The sequence below is a fragment of the Hyperolius riggenbachi genome, chromosome 5 (genome assembly GCF_040937935.1).
Source record: "Hyperolius riggenbachi isolate aHypRig1 chromosome 5, aHypRig1.pri, whole genome shotgun sequence".
In the NCBI taxonomy this organism is placed as follows: Eukaryota; Metazoa; Chordata; class Amphibia; order Anura; family Hyperoliidae; genus Hyperolius; species Hyperolius riggenbachi.
Genome location: NC_090650.1, coordinates 448,792,162 through 448,814,666, shown reverse-complemented (window position 1 = coordinate 448,814,666; position 22,505 = coordinate 448,792,162). Strand labels below are relative to the sequence as shown.

The window sequence follows — 22,505 nt, the reverse complement described above, 5'->3', positions numbered from 1 at the left end:
AGGCCATGTGGATCTTTAAACTTGGGAGTGTTTTCCCGGGCGGACTCAACGCAGAATTGGACCTATCCCCCTTCCTTAAGATTAAAAAATATGGCTAATTGTATGTCCCAGCACCGGGGTCCAAAAGAGGAAATAACAACTGTACTAAATTTTATAGCCAGGACTATTCCTGGGGGTAAAGCATGGGAAAAGAATGGATCCGCAGTGACTCTAATGTGCCTAGATAATAGCCCTGTATATGTGCCTTTAAATATATGTGACTGACATTCTGCAACTAAGAAAATATAATTACTTGCTTCTCAGGAATTGAGGGGACTGCCGATTGAATGGTATGATCTGAAGTCACAATTTGAGGGAACAATATCTATGCCGGACAGGCAGCCTAAGTGCCGTCATATAATGGAAAATTTGGCTGCAAGAAAGGCTACAGTAACATGTGGAATGTGTGCTTCCAGTATCTCACGACAATCTATGAATATGTTTATTAGATATAAGCTTCCTAATTGCCCCACTAATGAATCCTGCTAAATGCTCTTGCTGTCTGAGGAGAAAGCTATCTGTATGGTGTTGCTATGCAATGTAAAGTATCCAGCCAAATCCCCTACTATGCCCGCCTCCTGAAGGAGTTGGTTATCTGAATGGTGAGTGACAGGGCGAAAGAAAGGTGGGCGGAGCCAAGGCGGATACAAAGGAAGGGCTGTTAGCAGCTATGGACACACCCTGATGAAACGCCCAATGGGGGCGTGAAACGCGTCGGTGGGCGGAGCTACAACTGGTGCGTGTGACGCAGCTCTTCCTCACACACGCTGTCTATGGACTCCTGGGCTGGCGTCCTCCTACTTGCCGGTGTGCGCTGCAGTGAGGAGTCTTGTCGCATGACCCCAGCACACGTCTGAGCAGGTCCAGAAACGGACATCACTTCTGTGCCCAGGAGCTTGAGTCAACCAACTGTGATGCGACTGAACGGGTGAGATCGTTTATGACTGCCTCCCTAATGCAGCAGCAGTTGTACTGTTGCACAGAGCTGATGGAACTTTACCTGGCTTGGCTTTGCTGATTCCACGCTTTTGCTTTGCTTCCTTGCTTCTTCATGTGCAGCAATAGATGAGAAGTTACTTTAAGTTGATGGAACTGAATCTAGCCTGGCTTTAATGATTCCACGCTTATGCATTAATCAACAGGGGGCCCCCCAATGTTGCAATACTTATGGCACAAGTGTGTGTGGTGTGAGCAAGCGCGGATGCATGTAGTGCTGTTGTGATATATTTCCTGGCCAGGATAAGTTTACAGCATTATTATAGGTGCATGCTATTTAGCCACACAGACGTACAGTTGCTAATGCTCCGCATATGGTGTTTTTAATTGTTGTGGGATAGTATTTTGATTAATCTGTGTATCTTTGGGGGTCTGATGTGGATATGTATTTATTAAAAGCTGATTTTGGTATACTTTAGAAGGCTTGTATGACCTCAATACTTTGTCTTAATTATGTGCCTATACTTAGGGTTAAGCCTTCCCCCATATAGATGTGATTGGGGTTTAGGAACCATATGATTATCCACTATATAAGCTATGTTCGTATTTAGTGAGAGTATAGAGTATGCAGGCAGAGGGCAGAGAAGGCAGGCAGAGGGCAGAGAAGGCAGGCAGAGTATAGAGTATGCAGGCAGAGGGCAGAGAAGGCAGGCAGAGGGCAGAGAAGGCGGGCAGAGGACAGAGAAGGCAGGCAGAGGGCAGAGAAGGCAGGCAGAGGGCAGAGAAGGCAGGCAGAGGACAAAGAAGGCAGGCAGAGTATAGAGTATGCAGGCAGAGGACAGAGAAGGCAGGCAGAGGACAGAGAAGGCAGGCAGAGGACAGAGAAGGCAGGCAGAGGGCAGAGAAGGCAGGCAGAGGACAAAGAAGGCAGGCAGAGGACAGAGAAGGCAGGCAGAGGACAGAGAAGGCAGGCAGAGTATAGAGTATGCAGGCAGAGGGCAGAGAAGGCGGGCAGAGGACAGAGAAGGCAGGCAGAGGGCAGAGAAGGCAGGCAGAGGGCAGAGAAGGCAGGCAGAGGACAAAGAAGGCAGGCAGAGTATAGAGTATGCAGGCAGAGGACAGAGAAGGCAGGCAGAGGACAGAGAAGGCAGGCAGAGGACAGAGAAGGCAGGCAGAGGACAGAAATGGCTGGCAGAGGACAAAGAAGGCAGGCAGAGTATAGAGTATGCAGGCAGAGGACAGAGAAGGCAGGCAGAGAACAGAGAAGGCAGGCAGAGAACAGAGAAGGCAGGCAGAGGACAGAGAAGGCAGGCAGAGGACAGAAATGGCTGGCAGAGGACAAAGAAGGCAGGCAGAGTATAGAGTATGCAGGCAGAGAACAGAGAAGGCAGGCAGAGGACAGAGATGGCTGGCAGAGGACAAAGAAGGCAGGCAGAGGGCAGAGAAGGCAGTCAGAGGACAAAGAAGGCAGGCAGAGTATAGAGTATGCAGGCAGAGGACAGAGAAGGCAGGCAGAGGCCAGAGAAGGCAGGCAGAGTATAGAGTATGCAGGCAGAGGGCAGAGAAGGCAGGCAGAGGGCAGAGAAGGCGGGCAGAGGACAGAGAAGGCAGGCAGAGGGCAGAGAAGGCAGGCAGAGGACAAAGAAGGCAGGCAGAGGACAAAGAAGGCAGGCAGAGTATAGAGTATGCAGGCAGAGGACAGAGAAGGCAGGCAGAGGACAGAGAAGGCAGGCAGAGGACAGAGAAGGCAGGCAGAGGACAGAAATGGCTGGCAGAGGACAGAGAAGGCTGGCAGAGGACAGAAATGGCTGGCAGAGGACAAAGAAGGCAGGCAGAGGATAAAGAAGGCAGGCAGAGTATAGAGTATGCAGGCAGAGGACAGAGAAGGCAGGCAGAGAACAGAGAAGGCAGGCAGAGGACAGAGAAGGCAGGCAGAGGACAGAAATGGCTGGCAGAGGACAAAGAAGGCAGGCAGAGTATAGAGTATGCAGGCAGAGGACAAAGAAGGCAGGCAGAGGGCAGAGAAGGCAGTCAGAGGACAAAGAAGGCAGGCAGAGTATAGAGTATGCAGGCAGAGGACAGAGAAGGCAGGCAGAGGCCAGAGAAGGCAGGCAGAGGACAGAAATGGCTGGCAGAGGACAAAGAAGGCAGGCAGAGGACAAAGAAGGCAGGCAGAGGGCAGAGAAGGCAGGAAGAGGGCAGAGAAGGCAGGAAGAGGGCAGAGAAGGCTGGCAGAGTATAGAGTATGCAGGCAGAGGACAGAGAAGGCAGGCAGAGGGCTGAGAAGGCAGGCAGAGGACAGAGATGGCAGGCAGAGGACAGAGAAGGCAGGCAGAGGGCAGAGAAGGCGGGCAGAGGACAGAGAAGGCAGGCAGAGGGCAGTGAAGGCTGGCAGAGGACAGAGAAGGCTGGCAGAGGACAGAGAAGGCAGGCAGAGGGCAGTGAAGGCTGGCAGAGGACAGAGAAGGCAGGCAGAGGACAGAGAAGGCAGGCAGAGGACAGAGAAGGCTGACAGAGGACAAAGAAGGCTGGCAGAGGACAGAGAAGGCAGGCAGAGGACAGAGAAGGCAGGCAAGGGACAGAGAAGGCAGGCAAGGGACAGAGAAGGCAGGCAAGGGACAGAGAAGGCTGGCAGAGGACTGAGAAGGCTGGCAGAGGACAGAAAAGGCTGGCCGAGAAGGCTGGCAAGGGACAGAGAAGGCTGTCAGAGAAGGCAGACAAAGGACAGAAAGGGAAGGCAGAGGACAGAGAAGACAGGCAGAGGAAAGAGATGACAGGCAGAGGACAGAGAAGAGTGACATTTAAGAAGAAGAGACATTTTATCCTTAGTGTCCTCCAAGAGGTGTGACTGCTGAACCTCTAGAGTCCCCCCCCCCCCCACACACACACACACACACACACCCAGGAGTATTTATTACACCTCTGGAGTACCCCTGCCCCCTAGATACACACACACAACCCACACAGCCCCTCCCCCACATAATACTTATCTCACCCACACAGCCCCTCCCCCACATAATACTTATCCCACCCACACAGAGCCCCACCCCTGCACAATACTTATTCCACCCCCAGAGCCCCAACCCTGCAGAATAATTTTTACACTTCCAGAGCCCCTCCTTCTTCCACGCACAGAGAAGCAGACATGCTGCACACCCGCTCTCACCTGGCCGCTCTCCACATGGCGCGCTTTTCGGCTTGCAATGCTCTGCGCTCCGCAGGGGACAGCTGCATCTCCTCTTCTGTAAGCTCCGGGCTCTGCATCTTCATGCGTTCCTGCAGCCGCCTCTCTGCCTTGGCAGTGCGCACCGGGGCGGCTCCGTCCACCACAGCCGGGTACACGGGGCTCAGCCTGGGGGGGAGGAAACGGAGAGTCAGATGGGGAGGTCCGTGCAGCCACGTGATAGAGGTGCGTGAGCTTACACAAGAGGTGTGAGACATATGGAGGCTGCCATATTCATTTCCTATAAAGCAATACACACTGCCGAGGTGCAAGAATGACAGAAAAAGAGCAGAAAACAAGACAGAGTCCCCCGACCTACCCAGTCATGGAGTTGGGTCTTTGCTCCACCCGGAATGCATCCTCCAGAGAATTCCTCTGCGATTCAGATGGAGATAAGCTGCAAATAAATGCAAGAGGTCACAGATATTCCAAGGAAATGTTTCCATCAATGCGGTTAGTAGACTGGACAATACAAACAGCTTTACCCCCACAGTTACACCCAAGAGGACTCTCCACTGTCACACTACATCTACCACCACAGTTACACCCAAGAGGACTCTCCACTGTCACACTACATCTACCACCACAGTTATACCCAAGAGGACTCTCCACTGTCACACTACATCTACCACCACAGTTACACCCAAGAGGACTCTCCACTGTCACACTACATCTACCACCACAGTTACACCCAAGAGGACTCTCCACTGTCACACTACATCTACCACCACAGTTACACCCAAGAGGACTCTCCACTGTCACACTACATCTACCACCACAGTTACACCCAAGAGGACTCTACACTGTCACACTACGTCTTCCACCACAGTTACATCCAAGAGGACTCTCCACTGTCACACTACATCTACCACCACAGTTACACCCAAGAGGACTCTCCACTGTCACACTACATCTACCACCACAGTTACATCCAAGAGGACTCTACACTGTCACACTACATCTACCACCACAGTTACATCCAAGAGGACTCTACACTGTCACACTACATCTACCACCACAGTTACACACAAGAGGACTCTCCACTGTCACACTACATCTTCCACCACAGTTACACCCAAGAGGACTCTCCACTGTCACACTACATCTTCCACCACAGTTACACCCAAGAGGACTCTCCACTGTCACACTACATCTACCACCACAGTTACACCCAAGAGGACTCTCCACTGTCACACTACATCTACCACCACAGTTACACCTGAGAGGACTCTCCACTGTCACACTACATCTACCACCACAGTTACACCCAAGAGGACTCTCCACTGTCACACTACATCTACCACCACAGTTATACCCAAGAGGACTCTCCACTGTCACACTACATCTACCACCACAGTTACACCTGAGAGGACTCTCCACTGTCACACTACATCTACCCCCACAGTTACACCCGAGAGGACTCTCCACTGTCACACTACATATACCACCACAGTTACACCTGAGAGGACTCTCCACTGTCACACTACATCTACCCCCACAGTTACACCCGAGAGGACTCTCCACTGTCACACTACATCTACCACCACAGTTACACCCAAGAGGACTCTACACTGTCACACTACATCTACCACCACAGTTACACCTGAGAGGACTCTCCACTGTCACACTACATATACCACCACAGTTACACCTGAGAGGACTCTCCACTGTCACACTACATCTACCACCACAGTTACACCCAAGAGGACTCTCCACTGTCACACTACATATACCACCACAGTTACACCTGAGAGGACTCTCCACTGTCACACTACATCTACCCCCACAGTTACACCCGAGAGGACTCTCCACTGTCACACTACATCTACCACCACAGTTACACCCAAGAGGACTCTACACTGTCACACTACATCTACCACCACAGTTACACCTGAGAGGACTCTCCACTGTCACACTACATCTACCCCCACAGTTACACCCAAGAGGACTCTACACTGTCACACTACATCTACCACCACAGTTACACCTGAGAGGACTCTCCACTGTCACACTACATCTACCCCCACAGTTACACCCGAGAGGACTCTCCACTGTCACACTACATCTACCACCACAGTTACACCCAAGAGGACTCTCCACTGTCACACTACCTCTACCACCACAGTTACACCCAAGAGGACTCTCCACTGTCACACTACATATACCACCACAGTTACACCCAAGAGGACTCTCCACTGTCACACTACCTCTACCACCACAGTTACACCCAAGAGGACTCTCCACTGTCACACTACATATACCACCACAGTTACACCTGAGAGGACTCTCCACTGTCACACTACATCTACCCCCACAGTTACACCCAAGAGGACTCTCCACTGTCACACTACATATACCACCACAGTTACACCTGAGAGGACTCTCCACTGTCACACTACATCTACCCCCACAGTTACACCCGAGAGGACTCTCCACTGTCACACTACATCTACCACCACAGTTACACCCAAGAGGACTCTCCACTGTCACACTACCTCTACCACCACAGTTACACCCAAGAGGACTCTCCACTGTCACACTACATATACCACCACAGTTACACCTGAGAGGACTCTCCACTGTCACACTACATCTACCACCACAGTTACACCTGAGAGGACTCTCCACTGTCACACTACATCTACCACCACAGTTACACCCAAGAGGACTCTCCACTGTCACACTACATCTACCACCACAGTTACACCCAAGAGGACTCTCCACTGTCACACTACATCTACCACCACAGTAACACCCAAGAGGACTCTCCACTGTCACACTACATCTACCACCACAGTTACACCCAAGAGGACTCTACACTGTCACACTACATCTACCACCACAGTTACACCCGAGAGGACTCTACACTGTCACACTACATCTACCACCACAGTTATACCCGAGAGGACTCTCTACACCCAAGAGGACTCTCTCCACTGTCACACTACATCTACCACCACAGTTACACCCAAGAGGACTCTACACTGTCACACTACATCTACCACCACAGTTATACCCAAGAGGACTCTCCACTGTCACACTACATCTACCACCACAGTTATACCCAAGAGGACTCTCCACTGTCACACTACATCTACCACCACAGTTATACCCAAGAGGACTCTCCACTGTCACACTACATCTACCACCACAGTAACACCCAAGAGGACTCTCCACTGTCACACTACATCTACCACCACAGTTACACCCAAGAGGACTCTACACTGTCACACTACATCTACCACCACAGTTACACCCAAGAAGACTCTCTCCACTGTCACACTACCTCTACCACCACAGTTACACCCAAGAGAACTCTCTCCACTGTCACACTACATCTACCACCACAGTTACACCCAAGAGGACTCTACACTGTCACACTACATCTACCACCACAGTTACACCCAAGAGGACTCTCCACTGTCACACTACATCTTCCACCACAGTTACACCCAAGAGGACTCTCCACTGTCACACTACATCTTCCACCACAGTTACACCCAAGAGGACTCTCCACTGTCACACTACATCTACCACCACAGTTACATCCAAGAGGACTCTACACTGTCACACTACATCTACCACCACAGTTACATCCAAGAGGACTCTACACTGTCACACTACATCTACCACCACAGTTACACCCAAGAGGACTCTCCACTGTCACACTACATCTTCCACCACAGTTACACCCAAGAGGACTCTCCACTGTCACACTACATCTTCCACCACAGTTACACCCAAGAGGACTCTCCACTGTCACACTACATCTACCACCACAGTTACACCCAAGAGGACTCTCCACTGTCACACTACATCTACCACCACAGTTACACCCAAGAGGACTCTCCACTGTCACACTACATCTACCACCACAGTTACACCCAAGAGGACTCTCCACTGTCACACTACATCTACCACCACAGTTACATCCAAGAGGACTCTCCACTGTCACACTACATCTACCACCACAGTTATACCCAAGAGGACTCTCCACTGTCACACTACATCTACCACCACAGTTACACCCAAGAGGACTCTACACTGTCACACTACATCTACCACCACAGTTACACCCAAGAGGACTCTCCACTGTCACACTACATCTACCACCACAGTTACACCCAAGAGGACTCTCCACTGTCACACTACATCTACCACCACAGTTACACCCAAGAGGACTCTCCACTGTCACACTACATCTACCACCACAGTTACACCCGAGAGGACTCTACACTGTCACACTACATCTACCACCACAGTTACACCCGAGAGGACTCTCCACTGTCACACTACATCTACCACCACAGTTACACCCAAGAGGACTCTCCACTGTCACACTACATCTACCACCACAGTTACACCCAAGAGGACTCTACACTGTCACACTACATCTACCACCACAGTTACACCCAAGAGCACTCTACACTATCACACTACATCTACCACCACAGTTACACCCAAGAGGACTCTTCACTGTCACACTACATCTACCACCACAGTTACACCCAAGAGGACTCTTCACTGTCACACTACATCTACCACCACAGTTACACCCAAGAGGACTCTCCACTGTCACACTACATCTACCACCACAGTTACACCCAAGAGGACTCTACACTGTCACACTACATCTACCACCACAGTTACACCCAAGAGGACTCTCCACTGTCACACTACATCTACCACCACAGTTACACCCAAGAGGACTCTCCACTGTCACACTACATCTACCACCACAGTTACACCCAAGAGGACTCTACACTGTCACACTACATCTACCACCACAGTTACACCCAAGAGGACTCTCCACTGTCACACTACATCTTCCACCACAGTTACACCCAAGAGGACTCTACACTATCACACTACATCTACCACCACAGTTACACCCAAGAGGGCTCTCCACTGTCACACTACATCTACCACCACAGTTACATCCAAGAAGACTCTACACTGTCACACTACATCTTCCACCACAGTTACACCCAAGAGGACTCCCCACTGTCACACTACATCTACCACCACAGTTACACCCAAGAGGACTCTACACTGTCACACTACATCTACCACCACAGTTACATCCAAGAGAATCTCCACTGTCACACTACATCTACCACCACAGTTACACCTGAGAGGACTCTCCACTGTCACACTACATCTACCACCACAGTTACACCCAAGAGGACTCTACACTGTCACACTACATCTACCACCACAGTTACATCCAAGAGAATCTCCACTGTCACACTACATCTACCACCACAGTTACACCTGAGAGGACTCTCCACTGTCACACTACATCTACCACCACAGTTACACCCAAGAGGACTCTACACTGTCACACTACATCTACCACCACAGTTACACCCAAGAGGACTCTCCACTGTCACACTACATCTACCACCACAGTTACACCCAAGAGGACTCTACACTGTCACACTACACCTACCACCACAGTTACATCCAAGAGGACTCTCCACTATCACACTACATCTACCACCACAGTTAAACCCAAGAGGACTCTCCACTGTCACACTACATCTTCCACCACAGTTACACCCAAGAGGACTCTCCACTGTCACACTACATCTACCACCACAGTTACACCCAAGAGGACTCTACACTGTAACACTACATCTACCACCACAGTTACACCCAAGAGGACTCTCCACTGTCACACTACATCTACCACCACAGTTACACCCAAGAGGACTCTCCACTGTCACACTACATCTACCACCACAGTTACACCCAAGAGGACTCTCCACTGTCACACTACATCTACCACCACAGTTACACCCAAGAGGACTCTCCACTGTCACACTACATCTACCACCACAGTTACACCCAAGAGGACTCTCCACTGTCACACTACATCTACCACCACAGTTATACCCAAGAGGACTCTCCACTGTCACACTACATCTACCACCACAGTTACACCCAAGAGGACTCTACACTGTGACACTACATCTACCACCACAGTTACACCCAAGAGGACTCTCCACTGTCACACTACATCTACCACCACAGTTACACCCAAGAGGACTCTCCACTGTCACACTACATCTACCACCACAGTTACACCCAAGAGGACTCTCCACTGTCACACTACATCTACCACCACAGTTACACCCGAGAGGACTCTACACTGTCACACTACATCTACCACCACAGTTACACCCGAGAGGACTCTCCACTGTCACACTACGGGCTTGATTCACCAAGCGGTGCAAAGTGTTTGCACGCTGGTGAAAAGGCCCTTATCACGCCTAAACTCACTTTAGGCATGATAAGAAGGAACTCGCGCGAAGTTACCGCGCGTACGCGCGTAAGTGCGCGCGCAGCACCCGACGCTTCGCGCGAAGCTCCCATTAAACCCTATGGGACTTTGCGCGTACGCGCGGTAACTTCGCGCGAAGAGCAGGAAAAAGCGGTGATAACTCAGTGGTGAAAAGGTCATCACGCCTAAAGTCTTTTAGGCGTGATAACTGGGTTATCACCGCTTTGTGCATCGAGCCCTACATCTACCACCACAGTTACACCCAAGAGGACTCTACACTGTCACACTACATCTACCACCACAGTTACACCCAAGAGGACTCTACACTGTCACACTAAATCTACCACCACAGTTACACCCAAGAGGACTCTCCACTGTCACACTACATCTACCACCACAGTTACACCCAAGAGGACTCTACACTGTCACACTACATTTACCACCACAGTTACACCCAAGAGGACTCTCCACTGTCACACTACATCTACCACCACAGTTACACCCAAGAGGACTCTCTCCACTGTCACACTACATCTACCACCACAGTTACAGCCGAGAGGACTCTCCACTATCACACTACATCTTCCACCACAGTTACACCCAAGAGGACTCTACACTATCACACTACATCTACCACCACAGTTACACCCAAGAGGACTCTACACTGTCACACTACATCTACCACCACAGTTACACCCAAGAGGACTCTCCACTGTCACACTACATCTACCACCACAGTTACACCCAAGAGGACTCTACACTGTCACACTACATCTACCACCACAGTTACACCCAAGAGGACTCTCCACTGTCACACTACATCTACCACCACAGTTACACCCAAGAGGACTCTCTCCACTGTCACACTACATCTACCACCACAGTTACAGCCGAGAGGACTCTCCACTATCACACTACATCTACCACCACAGTTACACCCAAGAGGACTCTCCACTGTCACACTACATCTTCCACCACAGTTACACCCAAGAGGACTCTACACTGTCACACTACATCTTCCACCACAGTTACATCCAAGAGGACTCTACACTGTCACACTACATCTACCACCACAGTTACACCCAAGAGGACTCTACACTGTCACACTACATCTACCACCACAGTTACACCCAAGAGGACTCTACACTGTCACACTACATCTACCACCACAGTTACACCCAAGAGGACTCTTCACTGTCACACTACATCTACCACCACAGTTACACCCAAGAGCACTCTACACTGTCACACTACATCTACCACCACAGTTACACCCAAGAGGACTCTCCACTGTCACACTACATCTTCCACCACAGTTACACCCAAGAGGACTCTCCACTGTCACACTACATCTACCACCACAGTTACACCCAAGAGGACTCTCCACTGTCACACTACATCTACCACCACAGTTACACCCAAGAGGACTCTCCACTGTCACACTACATCTACCACCACAGTTACACCCAAGAGGACTCTCCACTATCACACTACATCTACCACCACAGTTACACCCAAGAGGACTCTCCACTGTGACACTACATCTACCACCACAGTTACACCCAAGAGGACTCTCCACTGTCACACTACATCTACCACCACAGTTACACCCAAGAGGACTCTACACTGTCACACTACATCTACCACCACAGTTACACCCAAGAGGACTCTCCACTGTCACACTACATCTACCACCACAGTTACATCCAAGAGGACTCTCCACTATCACACTACATCTACCACCACAGTTACACCCAAGAAGACTCTCCACTGTCACACTACATCTTCCACCACAGTTACACCCAAGAGGACTCTACACTGTCACACTACATCTTCCACCACAGTTACATCCAAGAGGACTCTACACTGTCACACTACATCTACCACCACAGTTACATCCAAGAGGACTCTCCACTGTCACACTACATCTTCCACCACAGTTACATCCAAGAGGACTCTACACTGTCACACTACATCTACCACCACAGTTACATCCAAGAGGACTCTCCACTGTCACACTACATCTACCACCACAGTTACACCCAAGAGGACTCTACACTGTCACACTACATCTACCACCACAGTTACACCTGAGAGGACTCTCCACTGTCACACTACATCTACCACCACAGTTACACCCAAGAGGACTCTACACTGCCACACTACTTCTACCACCACAGTTACACCTGAGAGGACTCTCCACTGTCACACTACATCTACCACCACAGTTACACCCAAGAGGACTCTACTTTATCACACTACATCAACCACCACAGTTACACCCAAGAGGACTCTCCACTGTCACACTACATCTACCACCACAGTTACACCAAGAGGACTCTCCACTGTCACACTACATCTACCACCACAGTTACACCCAAGAGGACTCTCCACTGTCACACTACATCTACCACCACAGTTACACCCAAGAGGACTCTCCACTGTCACACTACATCTACCACCACAGTTACACCCAAGAGGACTCTACACTGTCACACTACATCTACCACCACAGTTACATTCAAGAGGACTCTCCACTGTCACACTACATCTTCCACCAGTTACACCCAAGAGGACTCTACACTATCACACTACATCTACCACCAGGTGTTACACCCAAGAGGACTCTCCACTGTCACACTACATCTTCCACCACAGTTACACCCAAGAGGACTCTACACTATCACACTACATCTACCACCACAGTTACACCCAAGAGGACTCTCCACTGTCACACTACATCTTCCACCACAGTTACACCCAAGAGGACTCCCCACTGTCACACTACATCTACCACCACAGTTACACCCGAGAGGACTCTCCACTGTCACACTACATCTACCACCACAGTTACACCCAAGAGGACTCTACACTGTCACACTACATCTACCATCACAGTTACACCCAAGAGGACTCTCCACTGTCACACTACATCTACCACCACAGTTACACCCAAGAGGACTCTACACTGTCACACTACACCTACCACCACAGTTACATCCAAGAGGACTCTCCACTATCACACTACATCTACCACCACAGTTACACCCAAGAGGACTCTCCACTGTCACACTACATCTTCCACCACAGTTACACCCAAGAGGACTCTCCACTGTCACACTACATCTACCACCACAGTTACACCCAAGAGGACTCTACACTGTCACACTACATCTACCACCACAGTTACACCCAAGAGGACTCTCCACTGTCACACTACCTCTACCACCACAGTTACACCCAAGAGGACTCTCCACTGTCACACTACATCTACCACCACAGTTACACCCAAGAGGACTCTCCACTGTCACACTACATCTACCACCACAGTTACACCCAAGAGGACTCTCCACTGTCACACTACATCTACCACCACAGTTACACCCAAGAGGACTCTCCACTGTCACACTACATCTACCACCACAGTTATACCCAAGAGGACTCTCCACTGTCACACTACATCTACCACCACAGTTACACCCAAGAGGACTCTACACTGTCACACTACATCTACCACCACAGTTACACCCAAGAGGACTCTCCACTGTCACACTACATCTACCACCACAGTTACACCCAAGAGGACTCTCCACTGTCACACTACATCTACCACCACAGTTACACCCAAGAGGACTCTCCACTGTCACACTACATCTACCACCACAGTTACACCCGAGAGGACTCTACACTGTCACACTACATCTACCACCACAGTTACACCCGAGAGGACTCTCCACTGTCACACTACATCTACCACCACAGTTACACCCAAGAGGACTCTTCACTGTCACACTACATCTACCACCACAGTTACACCCAAGAGGACTCTCCACTGTCACACTACATCTTCCACCACAGTTACACCCAAGAGGACTCTACACTATCACACTACATCTACCACCACAGTTACACCCAAGAGGACTCTCCACTGTCACACTACATCTACCACCACAGTTACACCCAAGAGGACTCTCTCCACTGTCACACTACATCTACCACCACAGTTACAGCCGAGAGGACTCTCCACTATCACACTACATCTACCACCACAGTTACACCCAAGAGGACTCTCCACTATCACACTACATCTACCACCACAGTTAAACCCAAGAGGACTCTCCACTGTCACACTACATCTTCCACCACAGTTACACCCAAGAGGACTCTCCACTGTCACACTACATCTACCACCACAGTTACACCCAAGAGGACTCTACACTGTCACACTACATCTACCACCACAGTTACACCCAAGAGGACTCTCCACTGTCACACTACATCTACCACCACAGTTACACCCAAGAGGACTCTCCACTGTCACACTACATCTACCACCACAGTTACACCCAAGAGGACTCTCCACTGTCACACTACATCTACCACCACAGTTACACCCAAGAGGACTCTCCACTGTCACACTACATCTACCACCACAGTTACACCCAAGAGGACCCTCCACTGTCACACTACATCTACCACCACAGTTATACCCAAGAGGACTCTCCACTGTCACACTACATCTACCACCACAGTTACACCCAAGAGGACTCTACACTGTCACACTACATCTACCACCACAGTTACACCCAAGAGGACTCTCCACTGTCACACTACATCTACCACCACAGTTACACCCAAGAGGACTCTCCACTGTCACACTACATCTACCACCACAGTTACACCCAAGAGGACTCTCCACTGTCACACTACATCTACCACCACAGTTACACCCGAGAGGACTCTACACTGTCACACTACATCTACCACCACAGTTACACCCGAGAGGACTCTCCACTGTCACAATACGGGCTTGATTCACCAAGCGGTGCAAAGTGTTTGCACGCTGGTGAAAAGGCCCTTATCACGCCTAAACTCACTTTAGGCATGATAAGAAGGAACTCGCGCGAAGTTACCGCACGTACGCGCGTAAGTGCGCGCGCAGCACCCGACGCTTCGCGCGAAGCTCCCATTAAACCCTATGGGACTTTGCGCGTACGCGCGGTAACTTCGCGCGAAGAGCAGGAAAAAGCGGTGATAACTCAGTGGTGAAAAGGTCATCACGCCTAAAGTCTTTTAGGCGTGATAACTGGGTTATCACCGCTTTGTGAATCGAGCCCTACATCTACCACCACAGTTACACCCAAGAGGACTCTACACTGTCACACTACATCTACCACCACAGTTACACCCAAGAGGACTCTACACTGTCACACTAAATCTACCACCACAGTTACACCCAAGAGGACTCTCCACTGTCACACTACATCTACCACCACAGTTACACCCAAGAGGACTCTACACTGTCACACTACATCTACCACCACAGTTACACCCAAGAGGACTCTCCACTGTCACACTACATCTACCACCACAGTTACACCCAAGAGGACTCTCCACTGTCACACTACATCTACCACCACAGTTACACCCAAGAGGACTCTCCACTGTCACACTACATCTACCACCACAGTTACACCCAAGAGGACTCTCCACTGTCACACTACATCTACCACCACAGTTACACCCAAGAGGACTCTCCACTGTCACACTACATCTACCACCACAGTTATACCCAAGAGGACTCTCCACTGTCACACTACATCTACCACCACAGTTACACCCAAGAGGACTCTACACTGTCACACTACATCTACCACCACAGTTACACCCAAGAGGACTCTCCACTGTCACACTACATCTACCACCACAGTTACACCCAAGAGGACTCTCCACTGTCACACTACATCTACCACCACAGTTACACCCAAGAGGACTCTCCACTGTCACACTACATCTACCACCACAGTTACACCCGAGAGGACTCTACACTGTCACACTACATCTACCACCACAGTTACACCCGAGAGGACTCTCCACTGTCACACTACATCTACCACCACAGTTACACCCAAGAGGACTCTCCACTGTCACACTACGTCTACCACCACAGTTACACCCAAGAGGACTCTTCACTGTCACACTACATCTACCACCACAGTTACACCCAAGAGGACTCTTCACTGTCACACTACATCTACCACCACAGTTACACCCAAGAGGACTCTCCACTGTCACACTACATCTTCCACCACAGTTACACCCAAGAGGACTCTACACTATCACACTACATCTACCACCACAGTTACACCCAAGAGGACTCTCCACTGTCACACTACATCTACCACCACAGTTACACCCAAGAGGACTCTCTCCACTGTCACACTACATCTACCACCACAGTTACAGCCGAGAGGACTCTCCACTATCACACTACATCTACCACCACAGTTACACCCAAGAGGACTCTCCACTATCACACTACATCTACCACCACAGTTAAACCCAAGAGGACTCTCCACTGTCACACTACATCTTCCACCACAGTTACACCCAAGAGGACTCTCCACTGTCACACTACATCTACCACCACAGTTACACCCAAGAGGACTCTACACTGTCACACTACATCTACCACCACAGTTACACCCAAGAGGACTCTCCACTGTCACACTACATCTACCACCACAGTTACACCCAAGAGGACTCTCCACTGTCACACTACATCTACCACCACAGTTACACCCAAGAGGACTCTCCACTGTCACACTACATCTACCACCACAGTTACACCCAAGAGGACTCTCCACTGTCACACTACATCTACCACCACAGTTACACCCAAGAGGACCCTCCACTGTCACACTACATCTACCACCACAGTTATACCCAAGAGGACTCTCCACTGTCACACTACATCTACCACCACAGTTACACCCAAGAGGACTCTACACTGTCACACTACATCTACCACCACAGTTACACCCAAGAGGACTCTCCACTGTCACACTACATCTACCACCACAGTTACACCCAAGAGGACTCTCCACTGTCACACTACATCTACCACCACAGTTACACCCAAGAGGACTCTCCACTGTCACACTACATCTACCACCACAGTTACACCCGAGAGGACTCTACACTGTCACACTACATCTACCACCACAGTTACACCCGAGAGGACTCTCCACTGTCACAATACGGGCTTGATTCACCAAGCGGTGCAAAGTGTTTGCACGCTGGTGAAAAGGCCCTTATCACGCCTAAACTCACTTTAGGCATGATAAGAAGGAACTCGCGCGAAGTTACCGCGCGTACGCGCGTAAGTGCGCGCGCAGCACCCGACGCTTCGCGCGAAGCTCCCATTAAACCCTATGGGACTTTGCGCGTACGCGCGGTAACTTCGCGCGAAGAGCAGGAAAAAGCGGTGATAACTCAGTGGTGAAAAGGTCATCACGCCTAAAGTCTTTTAGGCGTGATAACTGGGTTATCACCGCTTTGTGAATCGAGCCCTACATCTACCACCACAGTTACACCCAAGAGGACTCTACACTGTCACACTACATCTACCACCACAGTTACACCCAAGAGGACTCTACACTGTCACACTAAATCTACCACCACAGTTACACCCAAGAGGACTCTCCACTGTCACACTACATCTACCACCACAGTTACACCCAAGAGGACTCTACACTGTCACACTACATCTACCACCACAGTTACACCCAAGAGGACTCTCCACTGTCACACTACATCTACCACCACAGTTACACCCAAGAGGACTCTCTCCACTGTCATACTACATCTACCACCACAGTTACAGCCGAGAGGACTCTCCACTATCACACTACATCTTCCACCACAGTTACACCCAAGAGGACTCTACACTATCACACTACATCTACCACCACAGTTACACCCAAGAGGACTCTACACTGTCATACTACATCTACCACCACAGTTACACCCAAGAGGACTCTCCACTGTCACACTACATCTACCACCACAGTTACACCCAAGAGGACTCTACACTGTCACACTACATCTACCACCACAGTTACACCCAAGAGGACTCTCCACTGTCACACTACATCTACCACCACAGTTACACCCAAGAGGACTCTCTCCACTGTCACACTACATCTACCACCACAGTTACAGCCGAGAGGACTCTCCACTGTCACACTACATCTACCACCACAGTTACAGCCGAGAGGACTCTCCACTATCACACTACATCTACCACCACAGTTACACCCAAGAGGACTCTCCACTGTCACACTACATCTTCCACCACAGTTACACCCAAGAGGACTCTACACTGTCACACTACATCTTCCACCACAGTTACATCCAAGAGGACTCTACACTGTCACACTACATCTACCACCACAGTTACACCCAAGAGGACTCTACACTGTCACACTACATCTACCACCACAGTTACACCCAAGAGGACTCTACACTGTCACACTACATCTACCACCACAGTTACACCCAAGAGGACTCTTCACTGTCACACTACATCTACCACCACAGTTACACCCAAGAGCACTCTACACTGTCACACTACATCTACCACCACAGTTACACCCAAGAGGACTCTCCACTGTCACACTACATCTTCCACCACAGTTACACCCAAGAGGACTCTCCACTGTCACACTACATCTACCACCACAGTTACACCCAAGAGGACTCTCCACTGTCACACTACATCTACCACCACAGTTACACCCAAGAGGACTCTCCACTGTCACACTACATCTACCACCACAGTTACACCCAAGAGGACTCTCCACTATCACACTACATCTACCACCACAGTTACACCCAAGAGGACTCTCCACTGTGACACTACATCTACCACCACAGTTACACCCAAGAGGACTCTCCACTGTCACACTACATCTACCACCACAGTTACACCCAAGAGGACTCTACACTGTCACACTACATCTACCACCACAGTTACACCCAAGAGGACTCTCCACTGTCACACTACATCTACCACCACAGTTACATCCAAGAGGACTCTCCACTATCACACTACATCTACCACCACAGTTACACCCAAGAGGACTCTCCACTGTCACACTACATCTTCCACCACAGTTACACCCAAGAGGACTCTACACTGTCACACTACATCTTCCACCACAGTTACATCCAAGAGGACTCTACACTGTCACACTACATCTACCACCACAGTTACATCCAAGAGGACTCTCCACTGTCACACTACATCTTCCACCACAGTTACATCCAAGAGGACTCTACACTGTCACACTACATCTACCACCACAGTTACATCCAAGAGGACTCTCCACTGTCACACTACATCTACCACCACAGTTACACCCAAGAGGACTCTACACTGTCACACTACATATTCCACCACAGTTACACCCAAGAGGACTCTCCACTGTCACACTACATATTCCACCACAGTTACACCCAAGAGGACTCTCCACTGTCACACTACATCTACCACCACAGTTACACCTGAGAGGACTCTCCACTGTCACACTACATCTACCACCACAGTTACACCCAAGAGGACTCTACACTGCCACACTACTTCTACCACCACAGTTACACCTGAGAGGACTCTCCACTGTCACACTACATCTACCACCACAGTTACATCCAAGAGGACTCTCTCCACTGTCACACTACATCTTCCACCACAGTTACACCCAAGAGGACTCTCCGCTGTCACACTACATCTACCACCACAGTTGAATCCAAGAGGACTCTCTCCACTGTCACACTACATCTACCACCACAGTTACACCCGAGAGGACTCTACACTGACACACTACATCTTCCACCACAGTTACATCCAAGAGGACTCTCCACTGTCACACTACATCTCCCACCACAGTTACATCCAAGAGGACTCTACACTGTCACACTACATCTACCACCACAGTTACACCCAAGAGGACTCTTCACTGTCACACTACATCTACCACCACAGTTACACCCAAGAGGACTCTACACTGTCATACTACATCTACCACCACAGTTACATTCATGAAGACTCTACACTGTCACACTACATCTACCACCACAGTTACACCCAAGAGGACTCTCCACTGTCACACTACATCTACCACCACAGTTACACCCAAGAGGACTCTACACTATCACACTACATATTCCACCACAGTTACACCCAAGAGGACTCTCCACTGTCACACTACATCTACCACCACAGTTACACCCGAGAGGACTCTCCACTGTCACACTACATCTACCACCACAGTTACACCCAAGAGGACTCTACACTGTCACACTACATCTACTACCACAGTTACACCCAAGAGGACTCTCCACTGTCACACTACATCTACCACCACAGTTACACCCAAGAGGACTCTCCACTGTCACACTACATCTACCACCACAGTTACACCCAAGAGGACTCTACACTGTCACACTACATCTACCACCACATTTACACCCAAGAGGACTCTACACTGTCACACTACATCTACCACCACAGTTACACCCAAGAGGACTCTACACTGTCACACTACATCTACCACCACAGTTACACCCAAGAGGACTCTCCACTGTCACACTACATCTACCACCACAGTTACATCCAGGAGGACTCTCCACTGTCACACTACATCTACCACCACAGTTACACCCAAGAGGACTCTCCACTGTCACACTACATCTACCACCACAGTTACACCAAAGAGGACTCTCCACTGTCACACTACATCTACCACCACAGTTACACCTGAGAGGACTCTCCACTGTCACACTACATCTACCACCACAGTTACACCCGAGAGGACTCTACACTGTCACACTACATCTACCACCACAGTTACACCCAAGAGGACTCTACACTGTCACACTACATCTACCACCACAGTTACATCCAAGAGGACTCTCTCCACTGTCACACTACATCTACCACCACAGTTACACCCAAGAGGACTCTACACTATCACACTACAACTACCACCACAGTTACACCCAAGAGGACTCTCCACTGTCACACTACATCTACCACCACAGTTACACCCAAGAGGACTCTACACTGTCACACTACATCTACCACCACAATTACATCCAAGAGGACTCTACACTGTCACACTACATCTACCACCACAATTACATCCAAGAGGACTCTACACTGTCACACTACATCTACCACCACAGTTACACCTGAGAGGACTCTCCACTGTCACACTACATCTACCACCACAGTTACATCCAAGAGGACTCTACACTGTCACACTACATCTACCACCACAGTTACACCCAAGAGGACTCTCCACTGTCACACTACATCTACCACCACAGTTACACCCAAGAGGACTCTCCACTGTCACACTACATCTACCACCACAGTTACACCCAAGAGGACTCTCCACTGTCACACTACATCTACCACCACAGTTACACCCAAGAGGACTCTCCACTGTCACACTACATCTACCACCACAATTACATCCAAGAGGACTCCCCACTGTCACACTACATCTACCACCACAGTTACATCCAAGAGGACGCTACACTGTCACACTACATCTACCACCACAATTACATCCAAGAGGACTCCCCACTGTCACACTACATCTACCACCACAGTTACATCCAAGAGGACTCTACACTATCACACTACATATTCCACCACAGTTACACCCAAGAGGACTCTACACTATCACACTACAACTACCACCACAGTTACACCCAAGAGGACTCTACACTGTCACACTACATCTACCACCACAGTTACATCCAAGAGGACTCTCTCCACTGTCACACTACATCTACCACCACAGTTACACCCGAGAGGACTCTCCACTGTCACACTACATCTACCACCACAGTTACACCCAAGAGGACTCTCCACTGTCACACTACATCTACCACCACAGTTACACCCGAGAGGACTCTCCACTGTCACACTACATCTACCACCACAGTTACACCCAAGAGGACTCTACACTGACACACTACATCTACCACCACAGTTACACCCAAGAGGACTCTACACTGTCATACTACATCTACCACCACAGTTACACCCAAGAGGACTCTCCACTGTCACACTACATCTTCCACCACAGTTACACCCAAGAGGACTCTACACTGTCACACTACATCTACCACCACAGTTACACCCAAGAGGACTCTACACTGTCACAC

General features: G+C 49.9%; 1 protein-coding gene across 13 annotated transcripts in view; it reads right to left on the bottom strand.

The window, feature by feature from the left end:
• SCRIB (scribble planar cell polarity protein) overlaps positions 1-22,505 on the bottom strand; it is a 399,297-nt gene that overhangs the window by 48,773 nt on the left and 328,019 nt on the right. For all 13 annotated transcript variants that reach the window (XM_068238215.1, XM_068238207.1, XM_068238205.1 and 10 more), the window contains 2 exons: positions 4,518-4,595; positions 4,142-4,327 (listed from right to left, as the gene is read on the bottom strand). In XM_068238215.1, the coding sequence (XP_068094316.1) occupies positions 4,142-4,327; positions 4,518-4,595 (264 nt within the window). The remainder of the gene's footprint in view (positions 1-4,141; positions 4,328-4,517; positions 4,596-22,505) is intronic.